The 21,898-nt window shown below is 43.1% G+C and overlaps 1 protein-coding gene across 1 annotated transcript in view; it reads right to left on the bottom strand.

Moving 5' to 3' along the window:
- Positions 1-11,958, bottom strand: part of LANCL3 (LanC like family member 3) — a 101,341-nt gene extending 89,383 nt beyond the window's left edge. The window contains exon 1 of the mRNA XM_059384589.1: positions 11,292-11,958. Coding sequence (XP_059240572.1) covers positions 11,292-11,864 — 573 coding nt within the window. The 5' untranslated portion in view covers positions 11,865-11,958. The remainder of the gene's footprint in view (positions 1-11,291) is intronic.
- Positions 11,959-21,898: the final 9,940 nt, after the last annotated feature.

Raw genomic sequence — 21,898 nt, forward strand, 5'->3', positions numbered from 1 at the left:
TTTGAGGGGTAGGAAAAGAATAAATGAAACAAGATGGGATCGGGAGACAAAACATAAGACACTCTTACTGTCACAAAACAAACTGAGGATTGCTGGGGGGAAGGGGTAGGGAGAGGGTGGTGGGGTTATGGACATTGGGGAGGGTATGTGCTATGGTGAGTGCTGTGAAGTGTGTAAACCTGGTGATTCACAGACCTGTACCCCTGGGGCTAAAAATACATTATATGTTTATGGAAAAAAAAAGAAAATTATAAACCATGTTCTCGCCAAATAATTACAATGCCAACAATAAGCTTAGATTTTGGTGCAATGTATTTAACAGATGAGAAGGTATAAATAAATTCTAAGGAAATCTGCATTACTGGGTACATTTTTTTAAAAGATTTTATTTATTTATCTGACAGACAGAGATCACAGGTAGGCAGAGAGGCAGGCAGAGAGAGAGGAGGAAGCAGGCTCCCTGCTAAGATCGTAACCTGAGCCAAAGGCAGAGGTTTTAACCCACTGAACCACTCAGGCGCCCCTACTGGGTAGATTTTTTAAATCACTGTACCATAAAAAATAAAAAGGAAAAGGTCTAAGCGTTTTCCATTTAAATTAATTTAGAATGGGGGCAGCACTACTTTATATCACACAGGTAGATTTAATTAAAAGATTCTAAAATGAGAGGGGTTCTATGAGCATCAAAATCATGTTTTCTATCTGATCTGGAAATGTAATGACATGTCTCTTCTATTATTATGAACTAATTTAAAACTGCTGGAACTTGGTGTATTTGGGCCTTTAAAGAAATTCTTTTATTTTTCCTTTTTTTAATTTTATTTTTTTTCAGTGTTCCAAAATTCATTGTTTATGCACCACACCCAGGGCTCTATGCAATACGTGCCCTCCTAAATACCCACCACCAGGCTCACCCAAACCCCCCACCCTGCTCCCCTCCAAAAAAAGAAACCTTGTATATATAGTACAAAATTATATTTATCAGGAAAAAAAAAAAGGAATCCACACATTCATTCACAGATTGTTAACAGAGTTCTTAAACCTGCAAGGAGATGTGCCAGGCAGTGAATCTTTCCTTCAGCATTAACTATGACCTGAAGAGCTAATAGTTTGGCATTTATGGAAGAAATCATTTTCAGCACAAAGGACAAATGATGAAAATCATGAAGTTTGGGGGGAATCCATCAAATCTGTTGATAGGCAATCCCATAAAATTGGAAGAAAAATAGTGATTTAGAGCTTTTTACTCTCAAGTCTGCTCAGTGAACCAGTAGCAGTAGCCACAACATCACCTGGGAACTTGCTAGGGATGCCGCATCTTGGGCCTTAACCTAGACCTACTGAATCAAAACTTGGTTTTTAACAAGATCCCCAGGAGATTTGTGCGCACAGTTAAGTATAACGAGCACTAACAGAAATCACAGACTTGACAACCAGCCTGCAGGGGCAGAACCCAATTTCTACCACTGACTAGGGGTGTAACCTGGAAGAAGTTCCCTAGCTTCTGGGCACCTCAGTTCCCTCACTGGGTACGATGGAGATAGCAATGGCGCCTGAGTCATAAGGTTGCTGGTAGTATTAAAGGACACAAAATATGTAAAGTGCTTATCAAACTTATAAAGTTTGTCCCTACATCCTTCTAGCAATCACAGGGTTCTGGCTCAACAGTAACAGAGGATGTAAGCTGTAGCTCATAGATGTGCCCCGCTTGTGGGTGGGTCTGTAAGCAGGCAACGAGGAACTGGACTCGGCCTACAAAAAAACACACTCTCCAACCTGCTGTCATTTCAAGCCAAAGTTGTGGGGTTTTCATAAGCAGTGCATAACACACAGCTGCTTGGAGAGACCACTCAAACCCAGAATGAGTGAAACCCTGCCTATGCATTCTGTTCGCTGAGTGTCGAAGGAAACAACAGAAACTCATTTTCTGCCCTAGAAACTTCCGTCCTCATTTTCTACCTATCAGTTTCTCATCTACTAAAAAGTCTGATGAAACCCATCACTGAAAATGTAGAAACATCAGCACTCCCCAACACACATGGAGGGAAAGGAAATTGATAAAATCTTCCTGGAAAGCAGTTTTGATCATCTCTATCAAATGGAAACGATCTATAAACTTTGAAGGAGCAGTTGTGTTTTAAATTTACCCTCGGGACGCCTGGGTGGCTCAGTCAGTTAAGAGGTAAATCCTCTGCCTGCCTTCTACTCGGGTCACCACCCTTGCTCAGCAGGGAGCCTGCTTCTCCCTCTGCCTGCCACTCCCCCTGCTTGTGATGGTGCATGTGCTCTTTCTCTGGCAAATAAATAAAATCTTAAAAAATAAATAAAAAAAGTTATCCTACATATACATACTTGTAACAGAAGGTGAAGATACATAAACATACATTAAAAGACATGTATATGTCTGTACACATTACATGTAAGTATTGCATATGTATATATGCATGTTATATGTATAAGTGTGAATTCTTTACAGCACGGTTTTGACAGAAAAAAAGAAAAACACTTGAATTTAATATCAATCATTAATGGTTAAATTGTGCTATAGCCATTAAATCAAACCAATATAAAGAATGAGACCTCTTTCTATGCAGTCATGTGCAAGAAAACTATAGAATACATATAATATGATCATTTCCATAGATGGATAAAGATATAGGCAATTTACATGGAATATTTCTTAAAAAGATAAATTAATGATAATATGTTCAAAGACATTCTGTTATGTACCTTTCTGTGTCTTCTCATTGTTTGGCTTTACCCGTTGAGTATGAGGGCAGTAATAATTTTTAAGAAAAACTAGGGGGAAAAAAATCTCAAACAACCTAACATTATACAGAGCAGAAATAAAATACAGACCAGGAACACAATAGAAAAGACCAACTAAGAATTGATTCTTAGAAATGATAAACAAAACTGACAAACCTGTAGTTAGAATAAAAGAAAACAGACTCAAATAAAATCAGAAATAAAGAGACATAGTAAATGACACCACCCCAATACAAAGGGTATGAGACTACTGTGAACAATTATATACTACCAACAAATTGAACAATCTAGAAGAAATGGATGAGTTCATAGAAACACACAATCTATCAAGATCGAATCATGACAAAATAGAAAACTGAGGTGCCTGGGTGGCTCAGTTGGCTAAGCGTCTGCCTTTGCCTTTGGTCAGGATCCCAGAGTCCTGGAATAGAGGCCTGCATCGAGCTCCCTGCTCAGCAAAGAGTCTGCTTCTCCCTCTCCGTCTGCTGTTCCCCCTACTTGTGCTCTGTCACACAAATAAATAAAACCTTTTTTTAAAAAAATTAAGAATAGAAAATCGGGGCACCCCGGTGGCTCAGTGGGTTAAAGCCTCTGCCTTCAGCTCAGGTCATGATCCCAGTGTCCTGGGATTGTGCCCTATGTCAGGCTCTCTGCTCAGTAGGGAGCCTGCTTCCCTTCCTCTCTCTCTCTGCCTGTCTCTCTACCTACCTGTGATCTGTCAAACAAATAAATCTTAAAAAAAAAGAAAAGAAAAGAAATAGAAAATCTAAACAGACCAATAAGGAGTAAGGAGATGGAATCAGTAACCAAAAACCTGTCATCAGAGACAGACCAGGACCCACAGGTTCTGAAGGAATCTACCAAGCAGTTAAAAAAGAATGTCAATCCTCAAATTCCTCCAAAAGAACTGAAAAGGAGGGGACACTTCCAATTCATTTTATGAGACCATTATTACCCTGACACCAAAGCCAGATAAAAGCACTATAGATAGGCCAATACCCCTAATGAATAAAGATGCAAACATTTGCAACAAAATACTAGCAAACCACATTCAACAACACATTAAAGGATCATACAACATGACCAAATTGGATTCATCCCTGTGATGTAAGAATGGTTCAGCATATGCTATTAAATGTGATAGAGCACATTAATAGAAGACAAAAAAAATCATAGGATTACCTCAAGACATACAGAAAAATCATTTGACTACATTCAACACCCAATTATGATAAAAACTCTCAACAAATTGGATATAGAAAGAACATACCTCAACATGATCAAGGCCATATAAGAGAAGCCCACAGCTAACAAACATCATACTCAATGATAAAAGGTTGACCACTCTTCCTCCAAGATCAGGATCAAGACACAAAGGTGCCCACACTCACCACACCTAGTCAACATAGTACTAGGAAAAATCCTAAAAGACATGAAACCACAAAAGACCCTGAATAGCCAAAGCAATTCTAAGGCAGAACTGTACAGTTCAAGGCATCACACTTTCTGATTCTCAACTATATCACAAAGCTATAGTAATAAAAACGGTATGGTACCAGCATAAAAACAGACATATAGACCAATGAAAAAAATCAGGAGTCCAGAAATAAATCCACACATATATGGTCAACTAACATCTGACATGGGAGCCAAGACAAATCAATGGAGAAAAGCTAGTTCTTCAGTAAGTGGTGCTGGAAAAACGGAATAACCACATGCAGAAAAATGAAACTGAACTCCTATCTTACACCACTCACAAAAATTATTTCAAAACGGATTAAAGACTTAAACATAAGACCTGAAACTGTGAAATATGAAGAAAGCAAAGAAAACACCCCTTGAGGCACCTGGGTGGCTCAGTGGGTTAAGCCTCTACCTTCGGCTCAGGTCATGATCTCTGAGTCCTGGGATGGAGCCCCACATCAAGTTCTCTGCTCAGCAGGGACTCTGCTTCCCCCCTCTCTTTGCCTGCCTTTCTGCCTACTTGTGATCTCTGTCTGTCAAATAAATAAATAAAATCTTGAAAAATAAAAAAAAAAAAAACGCCCCTTGACATGGTCTTAGCAATGATTTTCTGGATAGGACCCCAAAAGCACAAGGAACAAAAGCAGAAATCAGTAAATGGGATGACATCAAACTAAAAAGCTTCTGCACAGCAAAGGAAACCATGAACAAAATGAAAAGGCAACCTATGGAATAGAAGAAAATATATGCAAACTCTACTTGAATAGGAGGTTAATATCAAAAATATATAAACATCTCCATACAGCTCAATAGCAAAATAAACAACTTGATTTAAAGATGGGCAGAAGAACTGTACATTTTTCCAAAGAAGACATACCCATGGCCAATGGGTAACGGCAAAGGTGTTCAACATCATTAGCCACCAGGAAAATGGAAATCAGAACCACTATAGGGTCTTACTTCACCCCTGTTAGAACGGCTGTCATCAGAGAGACAAGAATTACCCTATGACCCAGCAATTCCACTTGTAGATATTGATCCAAAGGAAATGAAAACAGGATCTCAAAGAGATGCATGCATGCCCATGTTCATGGCAACATTATTCACAACAGCCAAGGAAGTGGGAGGTCATAAGACAGACCTTGCCAAGGGACATCAGGAGGCAGACATTTTGGTATCCATGCAACAGCTTTTTCCTTCTCCTTTCCTCTTTTTTGTCAGAGCCTGCATTCAATGATCCAGGTTAAAAATGAAGGACATAATCTTCCCAGCCTCCCCTGAAACCAGAAGTGGCCAGTGACTAAGTGCTGGACAATGAGGCAGAAGGGAAATTCTTCAAGTATAAATGTTTTACATGATTTTTTAAAAGAAGCAAGAAAAAAGCCTCAGACTCTTCCTTTCTACTTTAGTTGAATGGGAGCGTCATGTCTGGAATGACAGTGGCCATCTTGCAACCCTAGAGAGTAGGACACTCCTACACTGAAAATTGCAGAGAAAAATGCTGGAAAGGGCTTGGGTTCGGATGACCTTCTCAAGTTGCTGGGCCAATCTGTAATGGCCTAGCTCTACACCCCTTAGAAAGTGAGGTACTAGATGTTCCCATTATTCAGATCACTTTTTATTGGACAGTCTACTATTTGCGGCTAAAAGCATCACCACTTACACAGCTGCCAACCACCTGCCTTAGGAATGAGCCAAGGACCCAATTAACAATCTAGCAATAGATATATATAATTATGGAAGGAAGATATATTCCTGGTATCTGGTGTGATTTTCTATATGATGTTCAGAATCACTTTTGATTTTCTGTTCATGGATGCAAAAGGGAACAACTCTGATTCCATTATGCAGCTACTGTGGGCCAAGCAAAGGCACTTGATCTAAAGTGAGTCACCACAGCAACTTCCAGACCAGCCCCCTTTGGCTGGGGAAATAAAATCATATCTGTATTTCCTCAAATCTCATTTAAACAATTTCACATTTACTTTCATTACAAATGCAGACCACGAACCACTCAAGTACTTGTGACTTTGCCACCTATAGAAATCACAGCTATATTCCTATCACACTGCAGTTGTTGAAGACAGCTCGAAATATCACTGACCCTCATCACTCTTTCAAAGGTACCATAATCCGTAGGCTTGCTGCGAAATCTTGTTATTTAACGTGTTAATAAAGAAACACACAGGCTACTGCATCACAATTTTTCAAACGTTTTGTTAACTGAATGTTGATATAACTGGCTTCCTCTGTAACCCTAAGTGTTTGATTTTATGCACCTAAAAATGTTATTCTAGGAGGTATTGATGGGAGGCGCCTGGGTGGCTCAGTAGGTTAAGTGGCTGCCTTCAGCTCAGGTCATGATCCCAGAGTCCTGGGACCGAGCCCCATGTCGGGCGGGGTCCTTGCTCAGCCCGGGGCCTGCTGCTCCCTCTCCCTCTGCTCTGCTCCTGCTTTCTTTCTCTCTCAGTCTCCCTGTCTCTAAAAAAAATAAATCTTAAAAAAAAAAAAAAAAAAGGAACGAAAGGAAAAAGATCTAGCGATGGCTTCACCAAATTTACAAAGGGATCCTTGGCACAAAAGGGGTTTGGACCCCATGAAACTAGCCCCCCTTGTGACTGTTCAATTCACTGTCCATGCAGAAAACCAGGGTGATCTTTTTAAAGGTAAGTAAGATGAAGACATGACCATTAAAACCAGAGACAAGCCTCAACTCCTGACTGACCTGGCCCTGCAGGATCTTGTTTGAGCCGGCTCACAGCTCCTACGCAGTCGGTTGAGGGCTCTCTCATCCTTCTAGCCCTGGCTCATTCTGCTCTCATCACTTGGGCGGCCTTCCACTTCTTTGAAATCTACAAGCAGATTTGCACCTTGGGGGCTTCATCCTTCCGGTCTCTGCTGTCTGGAATGCCTACTCTTAAAGCAGCCGCTTCATGTTCAGGCTTCAATGATGAGCCAGGACATCACCTCCACAGAGAAGTCTTCCTGGCTATCCTCTGCCAGGGAGCATCCCACCCCTCTCCTGTTCTGTCCTGCCCTGCCCCCAGGTATTTCCTGTTTACTTCCTTCAGAGCACTTGCCACAACATAATTATATTGATTTTTGCTCACTACTAACTCCTGGCATCTAGCAAGGGGCCTGGTACATGTAAAAACCTGACATTCATGGAATGAAGGAATAAATGACAGAATTAAGTGAAAAGGAAGCTATCATTCATCCATTTTAGAAGTGAGGAAATTGAGGCTCAGAGATATAAAATTATTTGTCCAATGTCACCCAGTGGTAAAGCTATTATTTTAACTGTGGTCCCTAGGCCTCCCCTTTATCCCTCCACCATTTCTAACTTTTCCCAGCTACATTTCCCCCAATCTGGAAAGCAGAATGGACCCAATATAAGTTTTTATGGTGTGATTTCATAGGACTTCAGTGCCCCGTTGCTCAAGGATATCTGCTTAACAAACCGTCAAAGCTACTTCCCTTGAGTATTTCCAGGAGAGCCAAATTGAACAAAAATATATTACCTGGTTAGAGCGACTCTTCCTGTCGCTGTCTCTGTACATACATCGACACACGTTTTTTCTCATCTCTGAATCTTATCGATACAAATAATAAAATCAGAGGGAAGGAAGTCAAAAAAGTGTAGACTAAGGAAGAAAAAAATTTAACCCAAATTAAATGCTAGTATATGTAAGTACATAAGGCACTTTATAATCAGATATGTGGGCAATTTTGGCCACAGGCTTCCTAGTAACCAGCATCAAGTGAGAAACATGTCAGTTACGTGACATATTCTGAAGATTAAAAAATTCAATCAATTTCCAGGAAGAGCACAACCATTTCTGTACTCTAAGTACTGAGAGAAATTCCCCTTGTGGGTCCTTATAATGAAAGCATGATAGGATAGAGTGATCAGTATTCTCAACGACAACCTTATAAAAAAATATATCAAGCTTCAAAGAATGGTGTCTTATAGCAAAGCTCAACAGACATGACTGGTATGCCCAATCCTGTGCCGCACTGCATCGCCTTGCTCCTTCAAAGCATGGTCCCTGGACCAGCAGCATCACCTGGGAACTTGCTAGAAATGCAGAATCTCAGGCCTAATGCCAGGCCTGCTGAATCGGTCTGTATTCTATTGACAAGATCTGCAGGTGATTCCCATGAACGTTCAAGTTTAACAAACGCCGATCTCAAGGTTAAGCTTGATCTCAGGCAAAACTTCCAAGAAACTGGTATTCACTTATTCGGGCAACACATATTTACTGAGACCTTGGTGGTAAGAAAGGATTCCGACCAATAGGACATATTCACCATTCAGAATGAGTGGCAAAGCAAGCCATAAACAGTATTTGCAATAATCCCAAAGGAAAAGGGGAGAACTTGAATATGTCCCAGGTACCCTCTTAATGATGAGACTATAACGATAAAAGAAAACCTCTCTACACGTATGGAGCTTACCTGCTAATTGGAAAAGACATAAACAAGTAAAATGAAACAAGTAAAGGGCATCAAGTCAGGGGACAAGGTTGCAGTTTCATAGAGGGTGAACAGGGAAGGAAGGCTTCACTGATGAGGCAGCGACCTATACAAGGTCAAAGAGCTAGCTATAAAAATAGCTAGGGGAAGAGTATTCCAAGCAGAGGGAACAGCGAGTACAAATACCCCGAGACAAGAAATGCCTGGCACAGCAAGAAGGCCAGTGTGGTTGAAGCAGAGTGAGCAGAAGAGCAATAGGTTTGCAGGGGGGCCAAATCATGTGGGGCCTTGTCGGCCATTTTAAGGATCTGAGCTCTGAGAAAGATGAGAAGTCCCTGGAGAGAAGGTAATAGGGAGCCACTGCAGGATGCTGAGTGGGGGAAATGGCATAATGAAGTGCTTCTAAGATTGGTTTCTAAGAGGTACATGTAATGGCTTGAGAGAATTCAGCTGAGTATATTGCACTAATCCCAGTAAATGGGGCTTCATTCATTCAACTATTTATTAGGTGCCAAAGCTGTGCCAAGTAGTGTGGGGAGGATACAGACTAGGGTGATAACTGAAGGAATTGCCAGAGCAAAGTGAATATAAATGACATTGGAAGGAAAGAAACCCAGGACATAATAACAGATTATTTATAGAGAAATGACAGAAGTTGGCAACTCAATTTAATCAACGTTTATGGATCATCTACTGAGGGCAAAGCCATATGCTGGCTAGGGTGCAGGAGTGGGGATGGCGCAGGAGACATATTTTCCCCTCAGAAGGGCTTCCAGCCAGGCGTGCTTAGCCCCTGCCCTGCACTTTTCAAGCCTGAATTTCTCAGATTACTGCAGCTGAGGCTGGCAGGGAGACTAGCGTATTTGCTCAGGTTAAGAGCTGGTTTTGGTGGTGGTGGTGGTGGCGGCGGCGGCTGGGGGAGAGGCTGAACAACCCTCAGAACTTGTTCTGTCTCCTGGGAGTAGGGGCCAAAGAACCTCAAATTGATTAGTATAAAAAGACAGATTTGGTTTGGCAGGAGGGCAGCAGAGAGGTCTTAATAAATGTCTGTTTGGATCAGGGTTGCAGACTGGCCCTGGGCCACCAGTTTTGGGGCAATGAGTCCTTGAGGTCTGTGTCCATCTGTATGACCTAATGGGTCTCCCACTCTTCACCACCCCAATCTGGAGAGAAGACCCCAAGGCACACAAAGGGAAAGCAGGCCAAAAAAGCCCTGAATTTGAAAATCGCCTACCACCAGACTGCAAGGTCTGAGGAGCAGATGCAAATGAAATGCAAATGATATGTAAATAGCCCTGTGGCCTTCTGAAAGGTTTTCTACAACTGGAAGGGCCCTTGGGGAACTGCTAGCAGATAACAGTGACTCAGAAGCAGAGTGAACTATTTCAAGACAACGTTGTCACACAGATCTTTGCTACCGTGCTAGCACAGTGCACAGTCTTTACTGATTTTTTTCTCACTTGTATCAACCTCACCTTCTATAAATAAAAAAAATCAAGTCTGCCTCTGTTATCTTAGAAGTTATCTAAGTTAATTACACTTTAAAAACACTGTGTACCTTTAATTTTTCTTCAAACGCCTCTTTCACCCAAATAAAGTCATGTTGAATGTGTCACTTCCTCCCTAGAACAATATTGGCTCCACTGGGTTATGAATGAAAATGCCTCTCTCTCAGTTCTAGTTACTATGATCCTTTGGAGGATTTTCCCCCCTTACTCCACAGGAACTGGCACATTCTCCTCTAATGGTCACATGCTGTATTCAAAGTGAATCCAGAAAAAAAAATATGTAGTTGTGAAATCCAATTCACCCTCAAGGAGCCACTGGAAAGCTATTCATTAAGAAAACCTGCCCTGTTAAGTACGTCGTCATCTTGACAATCCTAACTACGTGTTTTAGAATGAAAAATGCACATTCGATTACAATGGGGTGAACTTCTGTCTCCTTTAATGCGTCTCAAAGAGGACACCCCCATTAGACAGGCATTTTAAAAGAGCCCTGAGATTAACTGAATAGTAAGCAACCACAGTCAGCCCATCAGACCCGCAGCTGGGCCGTAATTCTGGGTTACAGACAGCGGCGCGGGGGACCGGCGGGAGGGAGGGGGCTGGGCTGTCGTCAAAGCCATTTACCTCCACGTTAGCCACGGAAACCATGAAAACCTAAGCAGCCCCCCAAACTTCCAATACTTTGCCAGCAGTCTTGACATTCGAGGGTGCTTCAGCTTTTCGACAGGAGGGTCAAAAGAAGGGAAATCCCTTTCATTTTCGAGGAGTTCCCCCCCGCCCCAAAGGGCCTCCAGGAAGCTGTTGGGCAAGGAGGCATCTGGGGAGATGCCACGTTCGGCGTAAAACAAGAACAAAGCGCCAAGACGCGGAATCCCAACAATTGAGAGACTGAAAAAGGGGGGGTGGTAGACGGACAAAAACAGATGAACCTCTGGAGACTGAGGAAACGACAGCGCCAGAGTAGCAAGGCGTGCGGAGGACGGGGGTAGGGGTGCGCTGCTCCCGCAGCCGGGACTCCGGGGAAAGGGCCGGGCAGGCGGCGAGCGCCCCCCCGCGGCCGGGGCTGCCTCTTACCTCCTGGGCGAGTTTCTGCTTGAGCACCAGCGCGGCGCACAGGTAGCCCGCGCGGCCCACGAACAGCTCGTCGGAGCCGCACTCCAGGAAGGACACCGGCGCGCAGACGGCGCACAGAGCCCGGAACTTGCCCAGCGGCTGCACGTAGTCGGACCGGCCCAGGGCGTGGTACACGAGCGTGGCGACGGCGTACACGCCCGCTCCCCCGAGCAGGAAGGCAGCGCGGGTGTCGGCGTCCGGTTCGCCCCACTCCTCGGCGCGGGCGCACGCGTCTATGAGGCGCTTGGCCGAGCGCAGGTAGCGCTCCCGGGCCCCGGCAAAGAGCGGGCTCTGCGAGACGTGGTAGAGCATGTAGGCCACCCCGGCCACGCCGCCGTACAGCCCGCCCTGGCAGCTGCTGGCCGCCGCCGCCGCCCCCCGGGCCTCAGCGCCGCCCCCGAGCGGGGGCAGCTCCTGAAGGATGCGCTCGATGGTGGCGGTGACCAAGGGCGCCACCGCCTCCTCGCACTGGCCCGCCAGCAGACTGCCCTGGTAGTCATCGAAGCGGTTGGCGAAGCAGCGCTTGGTGTCCATGCTGCTGCCCGTGCCCCCCAAAGCCGGGCCGGGGTCCGCGTGAGGGCGCGCCCTGCAGCCCCGCGCACCACCTCTCGCTCTCGGAGGCACTGGGCCGGCGGTTGATGCGGCGGGGATGGAGCAGGGAGGCTGAGACGGGAGGTGACAAGAGGAGGCGGGCGCGAGGAAGAAGCACGGAGCGGATTGCCAAGTGGGGCACCGGGCTGCCGGGAAGCTCCCGAGTGGCCCAGGCGGGCGCTGGGGACGCGCGTCGTACGCCCCCCTCCGAGAGGCCGCGCCCTCGCCGAACCCGCCCCCTCCTGCGCCGCCGCAGCTCGGCCGCCTCTCCAAGGGGCCGAGGTGATCTCCGGCAGGACCCACGCGGGGCCCGCGCCACTCCTCCCGCTCCGCCCCCGGCTCCTCCCTTCCCGGCGGAAGGCCGGGGACGTGCGGGACACCGATCCGGAAAGCTGAGGCTCGGCACACACACACCTGACGCTGGAGGTGAAGACCTCGAGTCCCTAGTACACTACACTCAAAGTGTGGTCCTCGAGTCAGCCGATCAGCATCACCTGGGAGAGTGTTAAAAACGCAGCAGCTCAGACTTCGCTCCAAAGCTATCGAATCAAAATCAGCATATTTAGCAAGATCCCCAGGTGATTCACATGCACATTAAAGGTTGAGAAGCCACTGAACTGGGGCGAGGTAGGGGAGGTGGGGGGGGAGTTGGCTAGGAAAAAACGGAGAGCCCTCCAGAAACTTGTTTTCTCATTTTGGTCACTTTGGAGTTCTCATTCTGAATGTTTCCATCCCAAAGGCTGAGGGCTTTGAGTACATCACGTTTCAAGCACGGAATCGGTGGAAAGCCCCATAGGGAAACTTTCTTGGCCTTGGTTGTCATGTTCTTCTTGGAGTACACAGGAGTAAAAATGCAGAGAACCACACCAGGTTAAGGTAAGAGGATGGCGGCTCTGTCTTTCTCCTACTCTAGAGACCCCTCCCTCCCATGCATGCATCGAAAGTCATTAACTGAATATAAGGGCAAATGCTGCGTGCGAATTTTAATTCAGCATTTTTACCCTTTTCTGCGGGTCCTTAGTTATCTCCTTCCTCCCTTCTCCTGTTTTTCCCTGCTGCTTTCCTTCCTCAGGCGTTATTGAGAGTCTCATATGTGTCCTGGACTCTGGAACTAGATGGATAAACAAAGCAGACAGGGTCCTACACCTCTTGGACCCTGCCGTCCACTGAGAAAGACACACAAAAAAAGTTGCCTTTCTTTTGCTCAGCTGTTTTAAAATAATTCTTCCATTCCCAAAGTGTTGACAAGTGAAGGCCAAAGAGGTCATCTCTCCCAGGGGTATTTGTTGTGTGAAACACGAAAGAATAATTGTGACTCGTGGAAAAGTTTCTGACGCTTGGTGGGGAGAGCAACTGCTCCATTTACCTGAAAGGCTAGTTCTGTTTGGAGGCAGTTTTTTCCTCAAAAGTGGTAATTGTCACAATGATTTGGAAGTAGAGATTAAATAGCCTGCCCCTCCATCCTTGCTCGAAGCATTCTGGAAAAGGAGCTCTGTTTGGCCAGATTCCTGCCGGGATTGATAGCCACGTAGGGGATGCTGTGGCCTCCCTCCTCCTATAATTCTGCCAAAACAGGTTTGTTTTGAATTACAATTAAAAACAAAAACAAACAAACAAAAAGCTAAGGCCACTTTTAGGCAGGGAGCTTGATGGGTTAAGCATATCAAAGGAGCAACTGGAATGTTTCTCTTCTGGATTTCTTCCTCATCCCTCAATGGTGGTAAACAGGAGTGACTTTTGTTCCTTCACACAAGGAGACCTAAAATGCACTTTCACAGGCAGGAATGAAGCCGTATTCCACTTCATTCCTCCACACCTCCCCTCTGTCATGCATCTAGAGGCAACTCTGCTCCTTTTGACTCCTTTCACGAATCCCAGCACCAGGGTAACACCAGCAGCAACGAAAGGGACTTGTGCTCACTGACTTCAAAAAAGAAAAAAAAAAAAAAAAAGTAAGACCAGTAAGCAGGTCTCCACGAGAAGGAGCTCTGCCTTTTCTCAGTTGTGTCAACCCCCCACCCGTTGCCCCAAAATGCTGCATAGCAGGCAACCACAAAATCTTGTAGCCTGTAACAGTAAGTTTACTGTTCATGCATCTGGGATCTTGGCTGGGCTCGTTCATGTGTCTGGGGGTGGGCTGGCTGTTGCTTGGGGAAATCGGTGCAGCTGGGCTCTGGTTCACATGTCTGTCTCTCACCCTGCAGCCAACCCCAGCATGCCTGCATGGCGGTGGCAGCAGGGCAAGAGCCCAGGTGAACCCGTGCAAGACTTCTTTAGATCTGGTCTTAAAACTGACACATTTTTACCCGCCTTAATCTATCGGCAAATCACGTGAAAAATGCAGGGTGTCTTTATGCAACTCTGAAGTAGATGGCAAAGGGTGTGTATACAGGGTGGGGTGAATTACTGGGGCTCCTAGGGGTGTTGGACAGTGATGCCAACAAGTAGAACAGAGGTTACCAGTTGGATGTGAGACAACATGATTTGGGAGAAGCAAGAAGTTTGCGGTATCCGGAAGCCTTCTTAAACTCCTGGGACAAATTAGCCCTTTTAACTATAAATGTGTTTCCCAAAGATCCCACCACTTGGTCTGTTGCACAATCACCTGGGAAAACTTCAGTCCAGAACATCCTTCAGGGTGGAACTAGTTTTAGACCACATGAGGCCTTGCCTCCAATTGCCATTTACTTAATTCGCATTGCTTATTTTAATATCATGACTCCATTAGAATACACTCTCCTTGATGGTGGGCTTTTTGTTACACTTATGTACTGATAGACACCAAGAGCCTAGAATAGCCTCTGGCACATGTAGCGGGCACTCAATAAAAGTTTGTGAAATGATGGATGAATTACTATGAGATCATCATAGCAAGCAAACCTGGAGTGTAGAATGCAGAATAAAGACAATTAAAAGTTACCCAGACTTGATGTCTGTTTCTTGGATCCTTTTGTTCTTGTGAATGCAAGAATGAAGACATTCTGCAGTTTCTGCCTCCTTTCTTTATCTCTCCATGGGCTGCTGACCTGTACACTTTACAGTGACTTCACACAATCTGTTTTTACCAACTAACCAGGTGTAGGAGATTTCATTTTCCAAATGCAGCCTTAACAACATCTACTCCACGTGCTCCTCTGCCATTGGACCCTGACATTTATCAGACGGTAGGGTACGTGTCCCCTCTTCTTGAATCTGAGTGGACTTATAACTAACTTATAACCATAGAATGTGTTAAAAATTATACTGCACGGCATCCAAAGCTAAAACAAACAAACAAAATGGTGGTGGCTTCTGTATTACATGCTGGACCAGTCCTAGTTGGAGCCTTGAACCGCCTTGTAAGAATCTGATTACCTCGAGGTGACCATATTGTGAGGAAATGCAGACGACATGAAGAGGCCACTTTCAGGTGCTTGGGTTGACCGTCCAGCTGACAGCATCAGCTGACAGCCATGCGAGTGAGCCACCTCGGATGTACCGTGCGCCTGAGCCCTCAGATAACAGAAGTTCTATGAGAACCACCGTCCCAATCCCTTCCAGAATTCCTGACCCACAAACTTATGAGCAAAATAAAATAGTTTTTTAAGCTACTAAGGTTAATGGTAATTTTTTGTGCAGCAAAGGTAACTAGAATATTTTGCTAGCTTCCCCTCATCCAATGCCATAAAGTCTCCTATAATCTATATTGCCCCCTCAACAGGGCAACAAATAGTTGGGAAGAGGAATATTTTGGGGGAACTCTGGACAGGGAGGCAGGAAGTATGCAGGCACACAGAAAATTGTGTTGCAAAATAATAAGTCTAGTTGGATTCTTTAGAAGTAGCAATGACCCCACAAAGAAATATGCAACCTATACGAAATCTTCCCAAAGACAGTTATTTTGCCCTTATCTGCAAGATTTGTCCTGATCTTTACAGAATCTCTGCAGCATTTGCTGACAAGCAGCTCCCAACACATGGTTTCTGTGATCTTGCTGAATTGCCCAGTTGCTAGTTCTTCCTCAGGATTTCCTTATTGTGCAGATTATGCAAAACTATGGATGGAAAATAGTTTTAGTGGGTTCATCAAGGAAATCACATAAAATTATGCAAAACTATCCAGGAAGAAAATATTAAAATCAAAGGGTTTCTCTGATGTAAATCATTGCCCTCTCAGGGTGAATATAAAAAAATCTCGGTAATTTTATGACTGTCAAACCTCAACACTTCAGGGTTAGTACATTTTATGGGATAAACCATCTAAAAATACTTTCAGAAAGTTTTCCAAAGTTTTGTTCTAAGGGCTTATCCTAGAAATGGTTTACCTAGAAATTCCGGTAACTGAATCAGAGCTATGTCTAGTCCTTATAGTACATTATCTTTGGAAATGCTTCTCTGATTTTTTAGCTTAGTTACCTAAACCTTGGAGACCTCTTCTGCTTCTGCTCTTTAGTCCCTTATAGCCCCATCTCAAAATAGCATCCTGAATAATATAATCTTCTGGTTGATGGCAGTGTTGCTCCTGCCCCTCAAAGTAAAATCTAGAGCCCATAGGACAGCCCAGAAGGCACACTGCCATCTTGCCCTTCATACTTCTCTGACCTCTCTCTTACTCTTCCCCTTGCTCTTTCAATTCCAGCCACACCGGCTGCCTTGATATTTCTCAAACATACTAGTCAGAGTCTTAACTTGGAAAGGTTTCTTTGGGGGCGCCTGGGTAGCTCAGTGGGTTAAGCGTCTGCCTTTGGCTCAGGTCATGATCCCGGAGTCCCAGGATGGAGTCCTGCATGGACTCCATGCAGCCCTGCTCAGCAGAGAGTCTTCTCCTCCCTCTGACCCTCCCTCCCTCCCTCTCTCTCTCTCTCTCTCTCTCAAATATATAAGATCTTTTAAAAAAAGAACGTTTTCTCTTCCTAGAATACTCTTCAAAAGATATATATGCCCTTTCATCTTTCAATGAAGTCTTCCATAACTTATCATTCAAATTGTAACCCTCCCCTGCCAACCATTAGTATCTATTCACCATATATTTTTACTGATTTATGTTGTTTCTTGTCTGTCTCCTTTTCCTAGAATGTAATCCCCATGAGGACAGGCATTTTTGTCTCCATGGTTCCCTGCTTTATCCCAAGCACCTAGATTAATGCCTTATATACAATCTTTGCTCCATAGATATTTATCAATGTCAGTAATACCCTTCTTAATGTCAAAAACTTCCACCAGTCCCTAACTCCTAGCTGAGCTTTGTTGTCAACTTTCATGATCAAGCTCTTGATAGTGCTTCTCTGTATAGCAGCCCTAAAAATGTGCATTTTGACATAAGATTTGATTTCCTTTCTTGCCTCTTTTTCTCTATATCCAACATTATCCATTTTAAACATTTTTTAGCCATTTTGTGTCAAACATGATCACCAGCACACAATGTAATGGCAGATTAAAAACTAGGCAAAAGAAATAAGTAAACTGTCACCCATCACTCTTTCTGAAGGAGGGACAGCCCAGTGTAATCAGTCACACTGGCTGAGAACAAGTAATAATGTACACCCTACCTTACTGGATATGAGAAAAATATATGTCAGTTATACCTTTGGGCACCATAATATGTATGTATGGAGTATGACTTGAATGTGCTATAATAAATTATTGCTGTGTGGAGCAAAATATGAAAACAGATACACCTCTATTTTAAACTGACAAATCTGTGTAGTTACCTTAAATGGGCAAGGGAAGATGGGGGTGTTCCTTTGGTTACAGTAAATTCTTCGACTTGAAATTTTTAAGTTTCCTACATGTAGTCATTTTTAAGGTTTTCTCCAGTATTCAGGATTAGGAGGGGAGGGGTGATTGAGAATCCTTGTGGTGGTATATTGCAACAGATGTCAAATAATGTCCTCGTAATGAATAATGCATTAATTAATTCTTCTGCGTTTTGTTTTATGATAAAACAATATTTCTGTTTCTACATCTATAGTTCTCACTGTTGGAAGAAGTTTCAGTGCAAGAAATACAGGGTAGAGTTTGTCTCTGATACAATTTCTAGACATTTACCTGAATGCAAAAGAGATAGTAGTTAGAAGATAAGTCTCAAATAATTGATAACCGATTATGACTTTGGAATTCTCATGCTCATACTTTTCCAACTGTCTTCAATATGAAATGATTTCTTAGTATATCTTGGCCCAGCATTCCCATGAGGCATAATAAGGAGTGATAGGAGAAAGAACTGAGGTCTCAGCCCATAGTCCAAAAGGTAGAAAAGTCTATTACCAGATAAGCAAAGGAAGATAATTGCTTTAGGTTGGCAAGGATTAGCAGAGTCACAAAGCTGGAAAGGTCCAAGAAATCATCAATGTAATCCTTTCCTTTAACAATGAGGAAACCGAGGCCCATTGCAGTCATACAATAAGGAGTCACTGAATGGTGGGGAAGAGGCATGATGGGATCATATCTGTGTTTTAGAAAGATCATTTTTTTTTCTAGAAAATTGGAGGATATATTTGAGAGGCAGAAGATTTATCAGGATGATAAGTAGAATAATCAAGAAATGAGGAAATCTGAGCTAGGTCAGTAGCAAGAAGGATGGAGAGATTTAGAGGAAGTCGAGAGATATTAAGCAGGTAGGATTTACAGGCTTGGTGACTGACTGGATATGGGAGTCAGAAAGAAAAATCAAAGATAATGGCTGGTTTCTGCTCTGGACAGTTGGGCCAATAGGGGTGCTCTACACCAAGTCAATGGATATAGGTAGTAGAATAAATATGAGAAGAAGGACGATGGCTAATTCAGTTTGAAAACTTTTGAGTATGACTTTCAGTCTTTTTTTTTTTTTAAGATTTTATTTATTTATTTGACAGAGGAGAAAAAAAAGAGGGCAGGGAGACAGGGGGGGGGGGGGGGTGCGGAGAAGCAGGCTCCCTGCTGAGCAGAGAGCCTGATGTGGGGCTCCATCCCAGGACCCTGGGATCATGACCTGAGCCAAAAGCAGAGGCCTTAACCCACTGAGCCACCCAGGCGCCCCAAGTATGACTTTCAGTCTTATGGGAAAAAATATATATGGTGTATTTGTGGGTGGGTGTGAAGAGATCTATCTATCTATATCGATATCTATATCTATCTATCTATCTACATATATATATATATAATTTCAGTATTTAAGTCCCAAAGATGCAGTCAAAATTCAGTAAGTCTGCTTAAAGGAGGCTGATGGAGGTAAGCTTTGGAAATGGGTTATTATAGTGAGGACATGGAGAAAGGCATGTACCTAGACTTCAGAGCAAGATCTGTTGTGCTTGTCAACCCAGCTTCCCTTCCCTTCTCCTATGAGTAGTATCTTTAATTTCCTTTGAAAAACAACCATTTCTCATTCCCTTAACATGTAATTTGAAGGGAGCTAAACCACTCCTTTGTCCCTAAGGGTGAACATATATCCCAGGCCTGCCCATGGAGAAGCAATTCTGAGAGGTTAGAACCATTGGGAAAGCTGGGGTTGCTAAAGTAGGATTAAATTTACAGCTGCTGGTGGCCATCCTGTGACTGCAAGGAGAAAGCTAGTGTAAAACACGCAGAGGAGAGCAGAACTGAGTCACAGATAAAAAGTGTGACCAGATAACATTGTTGGTACATCCACACCTGGCTTTACCTGAAGAACTGTTCCATTATGGGACCCAGTGCATTCCTTCTTTTGCTCAAGTGGGTGTCTGTCCCTTACAAAAGAAAGAGATCTAGACTAATTTGGGCTTTTGATAATTTAAAGTAGTTTGTGGGGGTGCCCGAGTGGTGCAGTCAGTTATGGGCCTGATCCTTGGTTTTAGCTCAGGTAATGATCTCAGGGTTGTGAGGTCGAGCCCCGTGGGGCTCCACTCTGAGTGCAGAGTCTGCTTGAGACTCTCTCCCCCTCTCCCTTGTGCCCCCCAACTTGCATGTGCACTCTCTCTCTCCCCCCCTTCTCCCTCCCCTTCTCCCTCTAAGATAAGTAAATCTTTAAAAAAATAGTTTGCTGTGATTTGTTTAGCGGAGCTGGGTAGGCAGGGAGGGAAGCAAGAAAAATACTGGGAAAGGTTGTAGAAGGCAGTTCGAGTGGTAGAACAAGAGCTGATTGAGAAGAGCTCTTGAGCAGTGAATGAGTGAAGGTGTTGAAATGAGACTTGATGTCAAATTCCTGCTCCACCAAATCTAACTGTGTGACTTTGAGAAAGTTATTTAACTTTCCTTACCCTCAGATTTTTCATCCATAAATTGGTAACAATAAGAGAATCTGTTTCATAGGGTGGTTAGGATAATGCCTGTAAAGGGTTTATCTTGATGTCTTGCTCTGAATAAATGTTAGCATTTCTCCAAAATCATTATTATTCTACATATAGTTACTTCAAGAAGTGTATTCCTGTTGCCTGATTACCACCTAACCTCTTGTATCTTCCTTTTTTCCTAAGTTGATTCTCCTTAGAAAAGAGTTGGGGGGTTGATTTTTTATTTGTTTTGCTTATTCTTTCTCAATCATTCCTAAATCAAACACATTACGTTTACAGGCCTAAAGATTTCTTTTGTTTTCCCCTTTTCTTCCTTTTTTTTTTTTTTTTTTTTACTGTGACAAATTCAACCTCTAATGTGGAAAGAGAAATCATGCTGTGTTTTTCAGCTTTGATGTGATTGCTGGTAATAAAGATTCAAGTTGACAAATTTTGTTGCTGATGCATAAGGCAGAATAAAATTAATCTTTTTCAAGGCTGTCTGGTTCTGCAGTGCTAAGAGTAGGCAGGAAAGTAAAAACATGTGACATAAAGCCATGTAGGTGAGCAGATCTGCAGAGGAGGATAAGCAGGCACGAAATGAAGGCGATGTTTGACTCAGTGGTTTTCAATCTTTTAAGTACAATAGAAGCTTTCCACAATTCCTCCTTACTTTACCAAACTCTCACAACTTTGAAAAAAAAAAATCCAACCCTGCAAGATGTCTTTGATTGCTGTGGTTATCTGAACTGCTTCTGAAAGGATTGACAGAGAAATTCCATTTATCATTGGCTAGAAGTTGTGTAGTACAAACTTAGTTTAGAAAGAAAAAAGTCAGTATATTCAGTCTTTAATTATATTTTCTCTTTCAGATAAGATGTTCCAGAAAGTTGTCAGTATTATCTGCCTATTTAACAAGCAGGCAATTAGAGCCTTCACTTAACTGAATCTCCAGGCCACCACTACTCAGTAAAATTGATTTTCGTTCAGATGGTGACATTTAACCTCTTTTTGTCAAGAGCGCTATATGTTTGCATTTTGAGTTTTGCATGAGACATATAAAACTGGAATTCAGATATAAAGGACTAGTGGATTCAGAAGAGATAAGTAGGTGAGTACATATAAATGATGAGTGTAAAAGCATCCAAAGGATTGGCCTTCTATAATAAGGAACCTGGAGATAAGTCAATGGAATAGAACATCATGACAGTCTAATAGGTTCCCGCTGCCAGATAAATGTCATGAAAAAGCAGAGATATGTATCTAGTCTCAATATTTATTTTTAAATCTGAGGTCTATTATCTCTTATAATGGCTTTATTTCATTTACCAAATGATTAAATATAAATAAAATGAAGCCATTTATTTAGTACAAGCTCACAATGGTTTGTGATGTAGACTAAGTATCTAGACCAAAAAAAGATGTGGAGCAGGAGTCTGGCTAAGGGATTAACATCTGGATATCTATGCTCTTCTTCCTAATTAACCAAACAGCATGAGAACCATTGTTTTCCTATGGGTAAAAACAAAAAGAGGATTTGCTTTCCTGAGAACTATACTTCTCTGTATTTTCATTATTCTTCTAAACTTCTTCCTTTTCATAAAATATTTGGGAGATGAAAAATATTTTGAATCTTAGATTTATATCTTCCTATACTTATAAAGTTTTAAGACCTTGTATAATATTACCTGCCACCTAAAGCGGGCATCCATCTGCATCCATTAGGATTAGATTTAGCTGCTTAAAAAGAAAGATGTATTAAAAATTAAGTACA

The sequence above is a fragment of the Mustela nigripes genome, chromosome X (assembly GCF_022355385.1).
Source record: "Mustela nigripes isolate SB6536 chromosome X, MUSNIG.SB6536, whole genome shotgun sequence".
Taxonomy (NCBI): domain Eukaryota; kingdom Metazoa; phylum Chordata; class Mammalia; order Carnivora; family Mustelidae; genus Mustela; species Mustela nigripes.